The sequence below is a fragment of the Salvelinus sp. IW2-2015 genome, linkage group LG13 (assembly GCF_002910315.2).
Source record: "Salvelinus sp. IW2-2015 linkage group LG13, ASM291031v2, whole genome shotgun sequence".
Classification (NCBI taxonomy): Eukaryota; Metazoa; Chordata; class Actinopteri; order Salmoniformes; family Salmonidae; genus Salvelinus; species Salvelinus sp. IW2-2015.
Genome location: NC_036853.1, coordinates 6,480,865 through 6,499,690, shown reverse-complemented (window position 1 = coordinate 6,499,690; position 18,826 = coordinate 6,480,865). Strand labels below are relative to the sequence as shown.

The following is an 18,826-nucleotide window of genomic DNA, read 5'->3' as shown; positions in this document are numbered from 1 at the left end:
TTCCGGCACTGACAGTTCTCTGGCTCGTTTTGGGTTTGATTCACAATTTTTCTCTGGATTTTTAAACTTGAAAAACATCATTGCTTCTTCTTATCCATTTTTAAAATGAGTCTTTCCCACGTTTCAAATTCAGTAGGGAGACGACTGGCCTAGGCTACGTGACTACGTACAGCAGGGACCTCTTCCCTAGCTGACCACCACTACCAAAACCTGTATCAAGATCAGTTACTTACCCCCCACCGACCATACCCATAACCTTTAAGTACAAATAAGAAAGCAGGTCTGGAATCAGGGAGGGAGGATAGGATGATTACACAGGATCCTCACGCTTTTACCTGATGGTTTTTCTGRGGGTCGGGAGAAATAACAAGTAGGCAATTTGATTTGACTCTGATAGCTTTTATTAGAATGTTTATAGTGCGAACAGTGATACAATTAATAAATCATGCCGCAAGAGGTACCAGATCCGGTGATCTGGCTCAAATTAAGCACTGACAGTATTATTAGGTTTTATGACAAAAAAGAAAAAAAATCAAAATTGGATTTTCAATACCTTGTTTAATTGTATTATGAAATTATGGTTATTCAAATAGTGGTCTGGGAATAGTGTTGCAATGTTCTAGTAACTTTCCAAAAATTACCAGGTTTTCTAGAAATCCTTGGAATTTTGGGAAAGTTTCACAGGAATTTTGCAACCCTATCTGGGAATCAAAGATGAGAGAAAAAGTTGATTACATTGTAGCAGTCTGAAACAGCTGAATTGGTTGTATAAGCTTCTATTTCATCCCAAGGTGCATGATTTTCCTGTATGGTCCTGGTCCACCCCAAAACCCCCTATGGGAAAAATATCAGATGTTTGGACTAATATTAGCAACAAAAAGCTCTATAAAACATGTATTCCCTGTTTAGTCTACATAAAAGGTTGGGTTTATTAGGGCACACAACAGAAAACATTTAGTGATGGAAAATGAAACTGAGCATTTCTTATTGGTCAAATCAAGTACATCCATTCCTTTTTGTGCCCCCCCACCCTTGGTGCCTTACGAACACGACCCAGTAATTATCTTTGACAGCTACTTACTTGAGAAGTCCATGCCAGTACAGATGAGGCATCACGTCAGCTTTCATGTGGTACATGGTCCATCTCTCCTTGCTTTGGTCAATAGGGAATGTCTCCAATGGCTGACCACTATAGTCAAACTCAGCCAGAATGACGGTGTTGTAGTTCGTCACCAAAGGGCAGGATGTGTAGCCATCATACTGTAAACAAGTAAGTAAGGGCTGTTCTTAAGCACGACGCAAAGTGCCTGGATACAGCCCTTAGCCGTGGTATATTGGCCATATACCACAAACCCCCCCCCCCCCCCCCCCCCCCCGAGGTGGCTTATTGCCATTATAAACTGGTTACCAACGTAATTAGAGCAGTAAAAATAAATGTTTTGTCATACATGTGGTTTACGGTCTGATATACCACGGCTGTCAGCCAATCAGCATTCAGGGCTCAAACCACCCAGTTTATAATAATGTGGATATGTCCCAAAAGGAACCCTATTCCATTCATAGTGCACTATTGACCAGGGCCCTGGTCATAAGTAGTGCACTATATAKTGTGTCATTTGGGACATACCCTGTGTTATCTTGAAGATTCTAAAAATACTAATCCGCAACGCATCTGTCATTTTTAATACGAGGTTAAGTGTAATTAGTGTTATGTAAGGTAACGTACCTTACTATCCGGCTTTTCATTCTTCAACACTTTTGAAATWGTTCTGTCCAGAATACTAGACTGGGCAGCTGGAAAGAAAATGCACCATATTCTTACTGATGCTTTTCCCCATGCTCAACAACAAAATGTAGTACATGTAGGTACAGGTTTTCAACCTCGCAGGTTAAATACCAGAGCAAAAGTTTTGCAAGAGCTGTTTCCCCTGGTGTTTAGTTGTGGTAATATCATTTTTTACAAGTGGCAAAACAGGAAAAAAACAAAAAACGACTTACCCACGGCAGCAGCTGTTTTGGATGTCGGCAGGTTAGTGCAGTCTCCGATCCCAAACACGTTGGGATACTTGTTATGTTGAAGGGTCTCTTTGTTGACGTCCAGCCAGCCAGCCTCATCAGCCAATAAGGATCCTTTAACCACCGGGTTGGGTCCCATCGGAGGAGTGACATGAAGCATCTCATACTGAAAAAGAAAGAAAAGCTTGATTCCCTGACTGAAAATTAGCACAAACAAAATCAAACTATTACTGTCTTGTTGTTGCCCAGCAAATTCTCCGATAGTTAGTAAGTTAAGCTTTAGACAAGTAAGCCTTGTCTGAGCCAGAATGACCCATAGGCTCCTGCCCTATCTCCTAATTATGTAGTGAGTCAGCTTGATGTACCAGCACACCMCCTGGACAGGATGCTAGTCTATCTCCTGTTTCTGTAGTGTGAGTCAGCTTGATGTACCAGGTACCATTTTTTAGAGTCTTTGGGGATCGAACTCCCAATCTTCTTATCTTTGGGGAGAAACACCAACCACAAGGCCACTGAGATAGTGAATGCTACAATAACTGTGACTACATCTGCATACTATGTTACTTAGCATCAGTTTTCTATGTCAACTTAAATAATATGTTAGAAATCTATGAACAAACCCCTCGGCTACATTCTGTGTTTTCCATTAGCAAATTACCTCAAACACTTTGGTTTCTCCAGGATTGTCGAGGTTTTCAAACACAGCTTCCTGCTTGTCGGCCCGGACCTCGATGAGATTTTGTCTGAGATTCACCTGGATGTCGCGACTCTTCACAATCTCCCACAATGCATCTGCATATTTCTTGACCCCAAACAGCACTGGCAGTGATGTGTTGTACACAACGTTGGCCTTAGCCCTTTTTCCTGTCTTCGAGAGGGATCAGAATAAACCTGTTATAATATTGAGGAAGGGTATGACACAGATGACAGCTGGGTTGTGTTCATTAGGTACCAGTAAGAAATACACTTTTACCATTTCAAAACGTTTTGCTACGGTGTGCACTAATGAACACAAGTCAACCCAGATACAAAAATGTAGATTCAGAATACCTTTTTATAACCATTTATCTGATGCATTTTATATCACAATACCTTTCTGAGATAAGCATCGGTCAGATACATGATCTTCTGTGGTGCTCCTGCACACTTCACCGGAGTGTTGGGGAAAGAGAATACAGCATTTCCCTCCTTAAAGTTCTGCAGTGCACTCCAAGTCTTCTCCACAGTTTGTACGGAATAGTTTGAACCAATCTTAAATTTRACCCAATCTTCAATCTCAGGCAGGCCCTTGATCTAGAGAGTGATTGTGAGAGACAAAAATAGATGATCATTGGCAGAGACTGACTCATACTATAAAAGGATTTATGTTAAAAGGCCCATTGCAGTAAAAAACGTGATTTACCTGTATTTTAAACATATTTCCACACTAAGGTTGGAATAATACTGTGAAATTGTGAAAAAATATGATAATGCCCTTTTAGTGTAAGAGCTGTTTGAGAAGGCCACCTGAAATTTCTGCCTGTTTTGGTAGAATGGAGTTTTGGCCTGCCTGGTGACATCACCAGACAATACATTCATTAATAGACCAATAAGAGAGTTCCAAACCTCCCCACTCAGACCGTCTGCTAAGAAGCTATTTTTSTTWATTTTTTTACCATTTTAATTGATAACAATTCACAGTAAGTTATTTCATTGTTCCAYARAAATGATTTGATATTGAAATAAACATGTCTGCATTGGACCTTTAAAACAATATTGAGGGAGTGGTGAAAGGCATAAAATAAACAATATGGTGCGTATTACCTTCTCATAGTGTAGCTGTAAACCTAAAGCCACTAYCAGATATTGGTAGGAGATCTGTTACAGGGAAGACAATACAAGTTCCAGTCAGTTGTAARGTAAAATTATTGTAGGCCTTGTTATTAACAAACATACACCGAGTATACAAAACAATTAATAACTTTGCTCTTTCCATGATATAGACTGACCAGGTGAAAGCTATGATCCCTTATTGATGTCACTTGTTAAATCCACTTCAAATCAGTGTAKATGAAGGGAAGGAGACAGGTTAAAGRAGGATTTTTAAGCCTTGRGACAATTGAGACATGGATTGTGTATGTGTGACATTTAGCGGGTGAATAGGGAAGAAAAAAACAAATGTTTCCTCWMWTTTTTYWSMRCWSWGMRCAYWTYWSRKSTSYKSWGMGYRMAMRYKKTKKWRAWWYTSTGYRMMWMYYMSAGMGCGYKTWYWSTSWMMACRSRGRSKSTRWMMMCWYTWWRWKWYASWKTTWWMMSWGKKSWMRWRKRSKMYWSTGKSKMTWTKWKMWYAWWMTMKASMYMYMMSAGTGGCCTACCATCAAAAACAATGGAGAAAATGCATCCCATAACATTTTAACATGGAAATAGCTGTTCTATCATTCAGCCTACAGTAGCAGACAATGTGTGGTGTTCAATGTAGACCTACATTCCATGAGACTTTTGAAAAAAACATGCAGGGCTTTACATTAACCTGTTTATCCAGTTGTCCTTCAGACCAGGTGACTGAAAATGTTGTTTGATGCAAGAAACCACGTTACAAAATAAAATGCATTATTATTCCGATACCATTATTACAGAGAATCAGACAAATTATGCTACCCTCTGCCTATTCACTACTTAGCTTACTCAAGCCTGTTTCAAAATACAACACTGCCCCTTTAAGACAAAAAAAAGCTTGTTACCTGACTCGCTTTTCAAAGATGTCTAGAAATGTACAYGTTTTGTGCTCTTGTAGGAAGCAATCACTCCACTATTGCKGACTACAAATGATCTATAACTGGGCTAATAACTYACTAACTRGCAAAGGAWATGAACAAAATGTGYACACRTGGCTACATGCAGCTCTCCCTTTGATCTCAAAATCACTGCATCTACTCACGACCGCTCATGCTGTAAACACGGYCCAGTTCAAAGTAAATGCCACAGATCCATATGGCAATGGTCTATTTGCATATAGGCCTACTGCAGCTCTGATTGAACAGACCGGTGCGGCATAACCAATCTCGTGCTTCTCTACGTGGGGCCAATGTTTCTCCTGGGCGGCAGTCCCAGGGCGAGCGCGAAGTTTAGAGGGAACATGGGGTGCAACTCACTGTTAGGAAGTCGTTCCTAATGTTTGGTATACTCCATATAAAGGACATGTAAAGCTGAATGATTTCATTGTCATTTGTCCAGTTGCATATCAAGAGGATCTATATTGCAGGGCTCTCCAACCCTGTTCCTAATTTAGTGAACCTGACTCTAATAATTAGCTGGTTGATAAACTGAATCATGTCAGTTACAACTGGGGTTGGATTGAAAACCTACAGGAGAGTAGCTCTCCAGGAACAGGGTTGGAGAGCCCTGGTGTAAACCTACAGGAGGGTTCCTCTCTGGGAACAGGGTTGGAGAGCCCTGGTGTAAACCTACGAGAACAGGGTTTGAGAACAGGGTTGGAGAGCCCTGGTGTAAACCTACGAGAACAGGGTTTGAGAACAGGATTGGAGAGCCCTGGTGTAAACCTACGAGAACAGGGTTTGAGAACAGGATTGGAGAGCCGTGCTCTATAGCCTTTTATCTTGCCATCTGATGTTGAAGTGTTATGGTTTTTCAGTTTTTTTCCCAGTTTAGCATTTTGTCTCAAGCACCTTCACTAATCGGTTTTGCTGTGTGTGGTAGATTCAACCTATTATCCGCAGGAAAAATGAGCAACACAGATTATGACAACACTTGACTGACCTTTGCCTTCAGATGGAGACCAAGCCCTATAATTACATTTTATAACTTCAATCAATGTGAATTAAATCAAATAAACGATATGGAAAGTAAACAGCCCAACCTACCTCCATGCCATTTCCTGTACGCACAGTGTTTGTGTCTGGGTTGATCTCCTGAACCCTGGATCTAACCCACTTGACACCAGACGGCACAACACTGGCGGTGGGGCGACCGGAAGAGGCCACACCTTTAGCCCCAGCGCCAACCAATGTCCAGATGGGCTGATAGTAGTGCATCTACGGGAAGAATGTTGCTTATTATAAACTGGGAGGTTCCAGCCCTGAATGCTGATTGGCTGACAGCTGTGGTATATCAAACCGTATACCACGGGGTATGACAAAACATTGATTTTTACTGCTCTAAGGCACCTTGGGGGTTTGTGATATGGCCAATATACCACGGCTAAGGGCTGTATCCAGGCACTCCGCCTAAGAACATCCCTTAGCAGTGGTATATTGGCCATATACCACACCCCCTCCTCGGGCCTTAATGCTTAAATATATACTCTTGTGCACGAGACTACATGTTCCACATCCAAAATGGTCCCCTATTCCCTTATGTAATGTGCCCCTGGTCAAGTAGTGGACTATATAGGAATAGGGGGTCATTTGAGACTCACCCACTGTCTTTAATACTTTAATACCTCACTGGGTTCCACTATGGCCACGTTTTCCGCCCCTAGCTTCCTCTTCATCCGAGCACTCATTGTGATGCCACCACTCCCTCCTCCCAGCACTAGGACCTTGTAATGCTCTTTGGAGGAGGAGGCATGGCTGCTGCTGCTGCTGSTGGTGTGGAGATGACAGATGCCTATAGCAGCAGTCCTATGGCACTGCCTCCACAGGGCTGGCTGCCGATGCACCACTCTGACTGTAGCCATGTATTCCTTTCTGTATGATCTCTAGAATGGATTCAAAGTCAGGATTCAGTTACAGTGATGACATAGGGCCTAGTGACTGACAGATTATTGACAGGCAGGGATTACATAGGGCCTAGTGACTGACAGATTATTGACAGGCAGGGATTATATAGGGCCTAGGCCTAGTGACTGACAGATTATTGACAGGCAGTGATTACATAGGGCCTAGTGACTGACAGATTATTGACAGGCAGGGATTACATAGGGCCTAGTGACTGACAGATTATTGACAGGCAGTATAGTCAAAGGAAAAAACAGCAGAAGGTGCATGTGTGCAAGCATAAAACACGCACTTACAATTATTAGGTTATTTAGGCTACTGGTTATATTCGTTTTATGTGTAGGGGTAACTGTTCTATCAATCGGACTTCTTTAACCTAGCTAGTTTAGCTTAGTGGTTAGTGTGTTGGACTAGTAACCGAGAGGTTGCAAGATCGAATCCCCGAGCTGCCGAGGTAAAAATCTGTCGTTCTGCGTTGGAACAAGACAGTTAACCCACTGTTCCCCGGTAGGCCATCATTGAAAATAAGAATGTGTTCTTAACTGACTTTCCTAGTTAAATAAAGGYAAAAAATATATATATATTTTTTAAATTGCCAACGCACATATGCATATTTCATAGCCCCTATGTCCAAAAATAATAATAACATTGAGCAAAGTGATTTGAAGTCTATGCAGAGCAGCCTATTCACATCATTCTACCAAGACGTCTACTAGCTTGGGTTACATGTGGAACACACATTTCAGTTGAATACATTCAGTTGGACAACTGACTAAGTATTCCCCCTTTCCCTTTCAATGCAACTTATTCTGGGAGTCTGCTGGGACCACTCTAAACACTAGTCAACAGTTAAATGGTGAATGATAGGATCTCTGACGATCCCACAGACTGTAAAACATATGGACGAAGTCATCGATGACGTCACCCCATTGTTTCCTATGAAGATGCTCAGTGGCGTATTTGATGATCAGGAAGTGTGATTTCAGTGTGTTGAAATCTTGCGACACGGAGGATGTTTTTTTGGAAACGTTGCATGCGTAGTTTGAGCTACTCTAGGAAATGATGTTGCAGGTTAGCTCAGTGCTGTCCTTGTGGAGTTTCTCAAATTGAAGGCAGACCGAGGTACTGCAGGCTGCCATTAGCAACTAAACGATCCTCATTACTTCATCTGTATGTTAATTTTTTATTTTATCTTTATTTTAACTAGGCAAGTCAGTTAAGAACAAATTCTTATTTTCAATGACGGCCTAGGAACAGTGGGTTAACTGCCTTGTTCAGGGGCAGAACGACAGATTTTTACCTTGTCAGCTCTGGGATTCGATCTTGCAACCTTCTGGTTACTAGTCAAATCAAATCAAATGTATTTATAAAGCCCTTCTTACATCAGCTGATGTCTCAAAGTGCTGTACAGAAACCCAGCCTAAAACCCCAAACAGCAAGCAATGCAGGTGTAGATGCACAGTGGCTAGGAAAAACTCCCTAGAAAGGCCAGAACCGAGGAAGAAACCTAGAGAGGAACCAGGCTATGAGGGGTGGCCAGTCCTCTTCTGGCTGTGCCGGGTGGACGCTCTGACCACTAGGCTACCTGCAGCCCGTGATTTTAAAGTAATCTGTTCAAGGACATACATCTGGTGAAACATAACCAATTATTGGTACCATAATTGTGTTCAATAATTTGTTTAATATACACGAATATTGACCACGAAGATCRCCATTTACCCATTCACTATAATGGGGGATCCTGTATTCTGGTGACAATGCCTGCAGTACTGCGGTCGGCCTTCAACCATTATAGATGAGTCCCAGTCAGGGTTTATGAGAAATAGACATCTCGAATAGTGTCAGACTGGTATTAAATATCATAGATCACTCAGATTTGGTATCTGATGAGAGTTTTATACTCTTTTGGAATGTTTATAAAGCCTWTGATACAGTAGAACATTACATTATTTTTCATGCCCTTAAAAACAAAATGTGGCTTTGGAGATATATTTAATAGTTTTACAAAATGTCTGTATACAAGTGGCAATAGTGAAACAGAAGTCAGTATACTGCGAACAGTCTATCTTACCCAACTTCTCCCCCCCCCCCCATACCCGGTTTGAACCAATGATCCTCTGCTGTGCAACACATGTGACTGCACTCCTTGACAACGTGCGAAAGGTACCAATTTGGTAGCTCCATCTGAGACATTTCCTGCTAACTGTGGAGTGAGTTTACGGCACGTTAAGATCTTWCAGGTTCCAATTGCGCTTAATGTGAATCATTCATTCTTGGGTTGAACATAAATACATGTGAACTGTTGTTGCCAGTAAACCACTGATTATTATAATTATTATTATTATTATCTGACCATGCTGGTCATTTATGAACATTTGAACATCTTGGCCATGTTCTGTTATAATCTCCACCCGGCACAGCCAGAAGAGGACTGGCCACCCCTCATAGCCTGGTAACTCTCTAGGTTTCTTCCTAGGTTCCTGCCTTTCTAGGGAGGTTTTCCTAGCCACCGTGCTTCTACATCTGCATTGCTTGCTGTTTGGGGTTTTAGGCTGGGTTTCTGTACAGCACTTTGTGACATCAGCTGATGCAAAAAGGGCTTTATAAATACATTTGATTGAAATGCCCTCAATATCTGACATCCCAGTTAAGGATACAATCACTTATCTGGAAATAACAATAACTTAAGAAACCAACGCTAGATGTTTTCTGAACTTTAACCCTATCATAGAGAAAACYCAAAATAAATGTAACCCAGCTAGGAATCAGCCCAGATCCACWGTGCTAGYTGGGAATAATTGGTTACAAAGGGATGTATCTCTTTGGTTACTCTCKTTCTCAGAAGTTTCTTTTTAACTAATAACATTACATTCGTTTCATTGAAATGAATACAAAAGTGCTACCCTACTAAACATGAACTTAAAAGTTTTTTAAAGACATTGATGTTTATTGTACCTTCTTTAATGAACATTTTTACATTTATGTTATACCCGGAAGTTGTGGAAAGATATGTAGATGTTTTTTTAGATTATATACATGCACATTTTTCCCCTTCTACTTGAAAATGTTATATATATATTTATTTTTTTACAAAGTATTGCAAAGGCTATGCGAAGCCTTCTTAATCAAAAATCATTGTTATTTTAGCTCAATTCCAAATTCGTAAATGTAAGAGTCGAAAACCTATATTATTTGAGAATGAAATTAAACAATACAAACTTTCTTCTTCTCATAACATAAAAAGCTATTAAAACTTTGAATGCTTGTACTTTTTACAAGGTGTTTATTTAAATATATTGTATGTATTCCATGACTGTTCTTTGTAATGTTTGTATACTTTTTTCCCCCCGACTATATTGTATATTTTGAATTGCTTAAAAATACATTGGGCTGGGACTGAATCGAGGCCCAATGTCCCAACAGACTCTCAGAATTAGTTRCGTAGAAGCTAGAAACCTACCTTATTTAAGAAGAAAGTTGCGAAAACGGGATATGATCCTTGCAGGCTGGCGATCTATGACTGGCTACTCAGACTCCTAGCTCTGGTCAAACTTACTGTCGATCTACCTTCAGTCTTGAACACACCTCGAGAGCGTGTCACCAATTGCGTAGTATAGTTTTCGTAGTAMGCCACTACAGTAGGTTCAAATTGGTCTCGTTTCACAAAACCCAGACTTCATGACGCTTGAAACAACATTCCGCCCACAATAAAGACATGCACGACTGCTTGATCAAACCTCTTCAAACGGAAGCTGTGCAGAAACATGAGTTGTAAACATAAATGACTGCGCAAGCTCATCGACCTGTTGAACGTCAATCAGCTGCTGAGTGCATTACTCGCAATGTCCACATGATGACGCCATTGTCAAAATAAATCCCTGGCAATAGGGATATACTGTGCCAGTGATGTACAGTATATAAACCCTTAAGGTCCTTGTGTAATGTGATATTGTACCCCCTAGCCCAATTGTCCATTGTATATTATTTATATACTTGTGTTCCCACATGTAATTCCTGTATTGATTTGTTGTTAATAAAAATAAAAAAGGTAAAACACTGGATTGCAGTTGCTATGTATTGGCCATTGAGAGACGGTTTGAAAGGCTTTGAAGCCACCGTTCGGCCATATTGSCAGTCCTCCATAGGAAGAATGGAATTCTACAGTATTTCAATGAAATGTTTCAAGGACAAAATGACATGTATTTAAGCAYGATTTGTGTTTTAGTGGTGACATTTACATTAGTTATCTAAAAAAAAAATGACGTTTAGCTAACATAATATAATTTAGAAGTATGCATTAAGGTCTCTGAAATAGAATAAATGTGGCAAAAACTAATGTAGACATTAATAAATACTTTTTACAACGGTGGGGGGAGTGCCAAGATGGAGGTTGTCACTAGCTATCACAGCCACAAAGTCAAAATGGGCTATATCGTCAAAATTCCTGAAAACAAAAATTAGCTTTAAGGTTAGGCATAAGATTAGCAGTGTGGATAAGGTTAGGGTTCCGTTTAAAATCTGATTTCACAAGAGAAATTGTAGAAATAGGCGGGGTTTATGACTTTCTGGCTGTGGCAACTAGTGACGACCGAAGTTAGTGTGTGTGTMGAATACAACAGGTGTAGTAGACCTTACAGTGAAATGCTTACTTACAAGCCTTTGACCAACAATGCAGTTTAAAAAATATGAATAASAATAAKAAATAAAAGTTACAAGTAGTTAAAGAGCAGCAGTAAAATAACAATAGTGAGACTATATACAGGGGGTACTGGTACAGAGTCAATGTGCGCGGACACCGGTTAGTTGAGGTAATATGTACATGTAGGTAGAGTTAAATAAAGTGACTATGCATAGATAATAACAGAGAGTTGCAGCGGTGTAAAAGAGGGGTGGGGGGGGCAATAGTCTGGGTAGCCATTTAATTAGATGTTCAGGAGTCTTATGGTTTGGGGGTAGAAGCTGTTGAGAAGCCTCTTGGACCTAGACTTGGCACTCCGGTACCGCTTGCCATGCGGTAGTAGAGAGAACAGTCTATGACTGGGTGGCTGGGGTCTTTGACAATTTTTAGGGCCTTCCTCTGATACTGCTTGGTATCGAGGTCCTGGATGGCAGGAAGCTTGGCCCCAGTGATGTACTGGGCCGTACGCACTACCCTCTGTAGTGCCTTGCGGTCGGAGAACAAGTTGTTGCCGTACCAGGCAGTRATGCAACCAGTCAGGATGCTCTCGATGTTGCAGCTGTATAACCTTTTGAGGWTCTCAGGACCCATGCCAAATCTTTTTAGTTTCCTGAGGTGGAATAGGCTTTGTTTTACCCTCTTCACCACTGTCTTGGTGTATTTGGACCATTCTAGTTTGTTGTTGATGTGGACACCAAGGAACTTGAAGCTCTCAACCTGCTCCACTACAGCCCCGTCGATGAGAATGGGGGTGTGCTCGGTCCTCCTTTTCCTGTAGTCGACAATCATCTCCTTAGTCTTGGTTATGTTGAGGGATAGGTTGTTATTCTGGCATCACCCGGCCAGGTCTCTGACCTCCTCCCTATAGGCTGCCTCGTCGTTGTCGGTGATCAGGCCTACCACTGTTGTGTCGTCTGAAAATTTAATGATGGTGTTGGAGTCGTGCCTGGCCATGCAGTCATGGGTGAACAGGGAGTACAGGAGGGGACTGAGCACGCACCCCTGAGGGGCTCCAGTGTTGAGGATCAGCGTGGCAGATGTGTTGCTACCTACCCTCACCACCTGGGGGCGGCCCGTCAGGAAGTCCAGGATCCAGTTGCAGAGGGGGGTGTTTAGTCCCAGGATCCTTAGCTTAGTGATGAGCTTTGAGGGTATTATGGTGTTRAAYGCTGAGCTRTAGTYAATGAATAGCATTCTCACGTAGGTGTTCCTTTTGTCCAGGTGGGAAAGGGCAGTGTGGAGTGCAATAGAGATTGCGTCATCTGTGGATCTGTTTGGGTGGTATGCAAATTGGAGTGGGTCTAGGGTTTCTTGGATAATGGTGTTGATGTGAGCCATTACCAGCCTTTCAAAGCACTTCATGGCTACAGAAGTGAGTGCAACGGGTCTGTAGTCATTTAGGCATGTTGCCTTTGTGTTCTTGGGCACAGGGACTATGGTGGTCTGCTTGAAACATGTTGGTATTACAGAATCAATCAGGGACATGTTGAGTCCCTCACCTTGAAAGCGGCAGCTCTACCCTTTAGCTCAGTGCGAATGTTGCCTGTAATCCATAGCTTCTGGTKGGGGTATGTACGTACAGTCACTGTGGGGACGACGTCCTCTATGCACTTGTTGATAAAGCCAGTGACTGATGTGGTGTACTCCTCAATGCCATYGGAAGAATACCGGAACATGTTCCAGTCTGTGATAGCAAAACAGTCCTGTAGTTTAGCATCTGCTTCATCTGACCCACTTTTTTTATAGACCGGGTCACTGGTGCTTCCTGCTTTAATTTTTGCTTGTAAGCAGGAATCAGGAGGATAGAATTGTGGTCGGATTTACCAAATGGAGTGCGAGGGTGAGCTTTGTACGCGTCTCTGTGTGTGGAGTAAAGGTGGTCCAGAGTTTTTTCCCTCTGGTTGCACATTTAACATGTTGATAGAAATTAGGTAGAACTGATTTAAGTTTCCCTGCATTAAAGTCTTCGGCCACTGGGAGCGCCGCCTCTGGGTGAGCGGTTTCCTGTTTGCTTATTTCCTTATACAGCTGACTGAGTGCGGTCTTAGTGCCAGCATCTGTCTGTGGTGGTAAATAAACAGCCACGAAAAGTATAGMTGAAAACTATCTTGGCAAATAGTGTGGTCTACATTTTATCACAATATACTCTACTTCAGGTGAGCAAAATCTAGAGACTTCCTTAGATTTCGTGCACCAGCTGTTGTTTACAGATATACACAGACCACCCCCCCTCGTCTTACCGTAGTGTGCTGTTCTATCTTGCCGGTGCAGCGTATATCCCGCTAGCTGAATATCCATGTCATCATTCAGCCACGATTCCGTGAAACATAAGATTTTACAGTTTTTGATGTCCCATAGGTATGATATTCACGATCGTACCTCGTCTAATTTATTGTCCAGTGATTGCACGTTGGTGAGTAATATTGACAGTAACGGCAGCTTTCCCACTCGCTTGCGGATCCTTAACGAGGCCGCTCTGTGTCCTCTGTATCTGCGTYTCTTCCTCTTGCAAATAACTGGGATGTTGGCCTTGTCGGGCGTTCGGAGAATGTCCTGTGCATCCTGCTTGTTGAAGAAAAAATCTTYGTCAACATCCTTGAGATGTTGTAGAAACATCTCAAGGAKGATTAATGCAAATAGGATTCACCTGAGCTTTATTTTAAGTCCCATGGCAAAGGGTCTGAATACTTATGCAAATAAGGTATTTCTGTTTTTACTTTTTGTAAATTAGCAAACGTTTCTAAATCTGTTTTCGCGTTGTCATTATAGGGTGTAGATTGTTGAGGACATTTCTTTTATTTAATCAATTTTAGAATAAGGTAACATAACAAAATGTGGAAAAAGTGAAGGGGTCTGAATACATTCCGAAAATACTATACATTACTGTCACACTATATGGCCAAAAGTATGTGGACACCCATTAAAATTAGTTGATTTGTCTATTTCAGCCACAMCCGTTGCTGACAGGTGTATAAAATCTAGCACACAGCCATGCAATCTCCATAGACAAACACTGGCAGTAGAATGGCCCGTACTGAAGAGCTTAGTGACTTTTAATGTGGCACTATCATAGGATGCCACCTTTCCAACAAAAGCTGTTATCGTGAAGTAGAAACGTCTTGGAGCAACAACGGCTCAGCTACAAAGTGGTAGGCCACACAAGCTCACAGAACRGGACCCTTTACAAAGACATGCTAAACCTTGGGGATATGGATTTTTTTTTTGGTACTCTTGTGCAGTACAACTGTTTGCAACCACCTTTAAAAGAAGGTATAGATAATTGAACATACTTATATTTTTTATATTGTATTATTTATACCAGCATTTCTTTAGAAAATACACTTTAATGCAAATATATAGTCTATAAAACGTACATTGGTCTATTGTGTTGGGCAACGGGTTTAATTAATACAGAGTGCTTGTGACTCCTTACTCCACCCACTCCATTTCCTGCAATGCAGTACACTGCATATGCATTGCATATTGGCTTACAGAAAAGGAGAAGAAAAAAAACGCATCTATGTGCCCGATGCCAGTCTACTCACTAAAATCCCTAGAATACTAAACAGATGAGGACAAAACGCTAGGTCATGTTTGCTACTGCCGCTTGAGGTTGACGTTTGAACAGTGGCACACGTATCAGAACCATGGACAGCTGCCATTTAGAATGGAACGTTGTCAGCCTATCTACAAATACGTTGCCCAAAAGCATATAAATGTGATTTCATCTTTTAGTCCACACACTGTTCCAGTAAGATCTTGGATAAAAAGGTGAAGCAGTATCAGAGGAAGACAAACCTGGTTTGTCATTACATGAAGTGCTAACACAGGCATACCTGTTTGAGGCCTGTGTCTAGATTAAAGTACTGCTGGCCTTTTGCTCTGTCCATTCCATTGGCACGAGTGCATTACACTGTAAATGCATTACTCTTGTCCTAATGGAGATGCCAAATGGGCCTACAAGTAGCTGTTTAGTTGAGAAGCAAATTGCTTCAATGTAAACGATGATAGACTGGCATATCTCATAACAACTCAGATTAACCTAATGCTGATGTGCCGGCCGTGCCTTAGCTTGACACATTTAAATCGTCCCTAGACAAGCCTTGACATGTGCAAAAATTTCTAATCAGGTCAACCAYTTAACCTGACAAATACAATATTTGCCTCTAGGACTTGGGTTTTGGACTTGGAGAAATGTATCACTCTCAAATTCAGAGACAGAGTTATGGATGCAAGGACTGACCATCTATGATATCAAAATGATAGTTTTAACCATGTTTTTGGGGGGCTTTACAGTATTTGTTTACATTTACTTTGTTTACAAAAATGTGTAGTTAAACAAGCTTATATGTTGGGTTTTGATGGGGTATCGACAGTTGAACTAAGCTCATGAAGCCGTTACTGTGTAAGTAAACATCAGTTTGCTTTATCAGGTAATTCATTTGGAGAACATCTCACCATAACCAGTGATGGTGAGGAATCAAGTTTGGTGTGACAGGAACTCTCAAAGCAATTAACATACAAGTAGGACATGCATATGTTAATGATTAAAATGGTTCTTCAAGGTTGGGGCAGAGATCAAAGAGTTAAAACACTACCYAGAGCTGAGGGCAAACTCAGCTCTTGGTTCAGTGTCCTCCACTGGAGCCAGAGTTAAGAACATGGTTACACTGCTTCATTGCTGCTGTTGTCTTCTGCTCTGCTGCCTGGACAGATACTAAAGTAAAGATTCCTCAAATCAATACGTTTTTGCTGTCCTTCATTTTCTTACAACCGTATACGTCTGGAACAATATACTCTACAAGCACTACACATTTCCAGAGAGGGCTCCTTTATTCATTTTGAAGTTATGATAYATTTTATGAGCACCACCAACACAGTGAATGGGAAAATTAATTGAAAAGCCAGCAACACTCTGTATTATTCAGTGCCCCATGAAATGACACCATATCTAGATTCTACAGGATCTACTGACTACTCCCAACCCCACTTTTACATCAGCACAAATAATAGTTTTTTCACTATAAGCCAAATATTGTCAACATACCAGTCTGAACGTTCCATTTCTCCATATCTGATTTTTTWAAACAAAAATTCCTTCTTGCATTTGCTTATAAGCACAATACAAATTGACATTGATTAAAATGTAATATACTGTATTTTTGAATGCGTTATCCACCTTGCARGGTTTTGAAATGTGGGCTTTTATTTTGAAGGGCTCGTCATTACCATAGGAAAGTGACACTATCGTTAGTTCCGCTAGCAGTAGTGAGAGAAACGCACAGATTCTCCAGCGCTGCAGATTAGTCTACATCTACCTCCTTCACTTTAAKGATGAGGAATGGTAAAAAACAGCTTGATTGCCATAGCAACATCAGGAAAACTGGGCAATTGTGCTTCAAATACAGCAGTTTTGTAACATATTTTAATTGAGCCTCTCATTCTCCTTAATTGCCGGTGTGGTGAGATAGGTCGATCAGTTGGTATATGACGATACATGCGCTGCTCTGTAAGCCACGTCTATGTAGGAAGAGCAAGGCATGTTGCACTGGGACACGTTTTAATACAGTGAAAAAAGTCTCTCGTTTTACAACGGGTCCGCCATGGTTCTGTGTAGCCTAGTTATGCTAATGTGTTTGAGATCAATGTATAGACTACCACATTATGAGTAATAATACCCATAAAACCTAACGGTCAAACAAGGAAATGGTTCCAATAGTTTTTCCACCATTCAKTTTCCCCATAGGGCATTTTAGAAATACTTAAAATAAGGACTGTGTTTCGTGTAGGCTTACCCTGGTGTGACGTTTTGATAACTGTGTAAAACTCTCTAGGACAAGGTGACTTATCAGTTTACTAGACGACCTAAATTATTGGGATCATCTTGTTATCGTTAGTGTTTGGAATAGATTAAGCTCGTTGACAAAACAGACCATGGGATGCCTTTTTCACACAGATTTATTTGTCAAAGGTCCGCGGTAGATCAGTGTAAGCTATTCGATTATTAGAGACAGYGTTATCGTAGTGAATGTCATTTATTTATTTACTGTTATAGTATTTCTCAGTAGAAGCGATCATAGCTGCGGGAACTAGCGGTGCTGAGGGTGCTGCAGCACCCCCTGAAAAAATCGGAATAGAAAAAAAACTTTTTTTACCCCCACAAAAGTAGTGCACTGGGCCTTTACTAGTCCTGTGTTAGAGCATCGAAATAGCCTTCTGTAGAACAGCCAGTGGTGGAAAAAGTACTAAATTGTCATACTTGAGTAAAAGTAAAGATGCCTTAATAGAAAATGACTCAAGTAAAAGTGAAAGTCACCCAGTAAAATACTACTTAAGTAAAAGTCTAAAAGTATTTGGTTTTAAATATATTTAAGTACCAAAAGTAAATGTAATTGCTAAAATATACTTAAGTATCAAAAGTAATTAAAAATTCCTTATATTAAGTAAACCAGACGGCACAATTTTATTTTATTTATTTTATTTACGTATAGCCAGGGTCACAGTCCAACACTCAGACACCATTTACAAACAAAGCATTTGTGTTTAGTGAGTCTGCCAGATCAGAGGACATGCTGTTTCCACAATGAAAAGAGGAAATATGTTTTTTCCCCATTAGGCCGATACTTTATGCGCTATAATTCTATTCAATAATTTGTCATGTACATTTGTTAACATTGAAAATATTTAATTGGAATGTTTTATTTTATTTTTGAGTTAAATAAATTCATTGTTTTCTTGTATTGCTGATGTATCGTTTTATTTTACATTTGTTTCTACCGACAAACTGAAACACCGTCATTTTATTTATTAATGTCCGCTGCTTTGGCTGGCTATAGAAGGAGACAATAGATCTGGAACCAGGCTATAGAAAGAGACACAGGTCTGGGACCAGCTATAGAAGAGACAATAGATCTGGGACCAGGCCTATAGAGGAGGCAACAGTCTGGGACCTGGCTAGCTTTGATTATCATTACTATTGAAACTCCAGAATCATCAAAGTGTAATTTTGCATGCCAATACTGAAAAGGTGAAACCTGAGAAACACATTTCACGTCAAATTGTAAATACAAGAATCTTTGATTTCAGTCTTCAAGGAAGATGGCCGCCTTCCACCAGGCTGGTGACAAACAGACTGTGTTTCTCTCTAGCTCGGCTCTGCGTGGGTCTGACGTGTTAGTACAACTCTCTGACGCACTTCAGGAAAGACTCCACCTTGACAGTGGGACCATGGAGACAGCACGGACCATGGAGACAGCACAGCCTCCCCAGCCTGCTCCGTCAGCCTCCCCAGCCTGCTCCGCGTCAGCCTCCCCAGCTGTTCCGTCCAGCCTCCCCAGCCTGCTCCGGTCAGCCTCCCCAGCCTGCTCCCGGTCAGCTTCCCATGCCTGCTCCGGTCAGCCTCCCCAGCCTTGCTCCG

The 18,826-nt window shown here is 41.2% G+C and overlaps 2 protein-coding genes across 4 annotated transcripts in view; one reads left to right on the top strand and one right to left on the bottom strand.

Moving 5' to 3' along the window:
• Positions 1-378: 378 nt before the first annotated feature.
• Positions 379-10,514, bottom strand: LOC111972037 (sulfide:quinone oxidoreductase, mitochondrial). Of its 3 annotated transcripts, none has more exons than XM_070446095.1 (10): positions 10,192-10,514; positions 6,455-6,712; positions 5,877-6,047; positions 3,820-3,873; positions 3,109-3,309; positions 2,675-2,884; positions 1,999-2,182; positions 1,727-1,794; positions 1,082-1,260; positions 379-834 (listed from the first exon to the last, which is right to left on the bottom strand). In XM_070446095.1, the coding sequence occupies exons 2-10, from the start codon at positions 6,689-6,691 to the stop codon at positions 777-779; spliced, it is 1,362 nt and encodes a 453-aa protein (XP_070302196.1). In that variant the 5' UTR covers positions 6,692-6,712; positions 10,192-10,514; the 3' UTR covers positions 379-776. The 3 variants fall into 3 exon arrangements, with proteins under 3 accessions (XP_070302196.1, XP_023854640.1, XP_070302198.1); XM_023998872.3 differs by having other exon boundaries at positions 10,288-10,476; XM_070446097.1 differs by having other exon boundaries at positions 6,455-6,703; positions 10,180-10,269.
• Positions 10,515-18,507: 7,993 nt separating this feature from the next.
• LOC139028575 (uncharacterized) overlaps positions 18,508-18,826 on the top strand; it is a 3,085-nt gene continuing 2,766 nt past the window's right edge. Inside the window, exon 1 of the mRNA XM_070446351.1 lies at positions 18,508-18,802. Coding sequence (XP_070302452.1) covers positions 18,508-18,802 — 295 coding nt within the window. The remainder of the gene's footprint in view (positions 18,803-18,826) is intronic.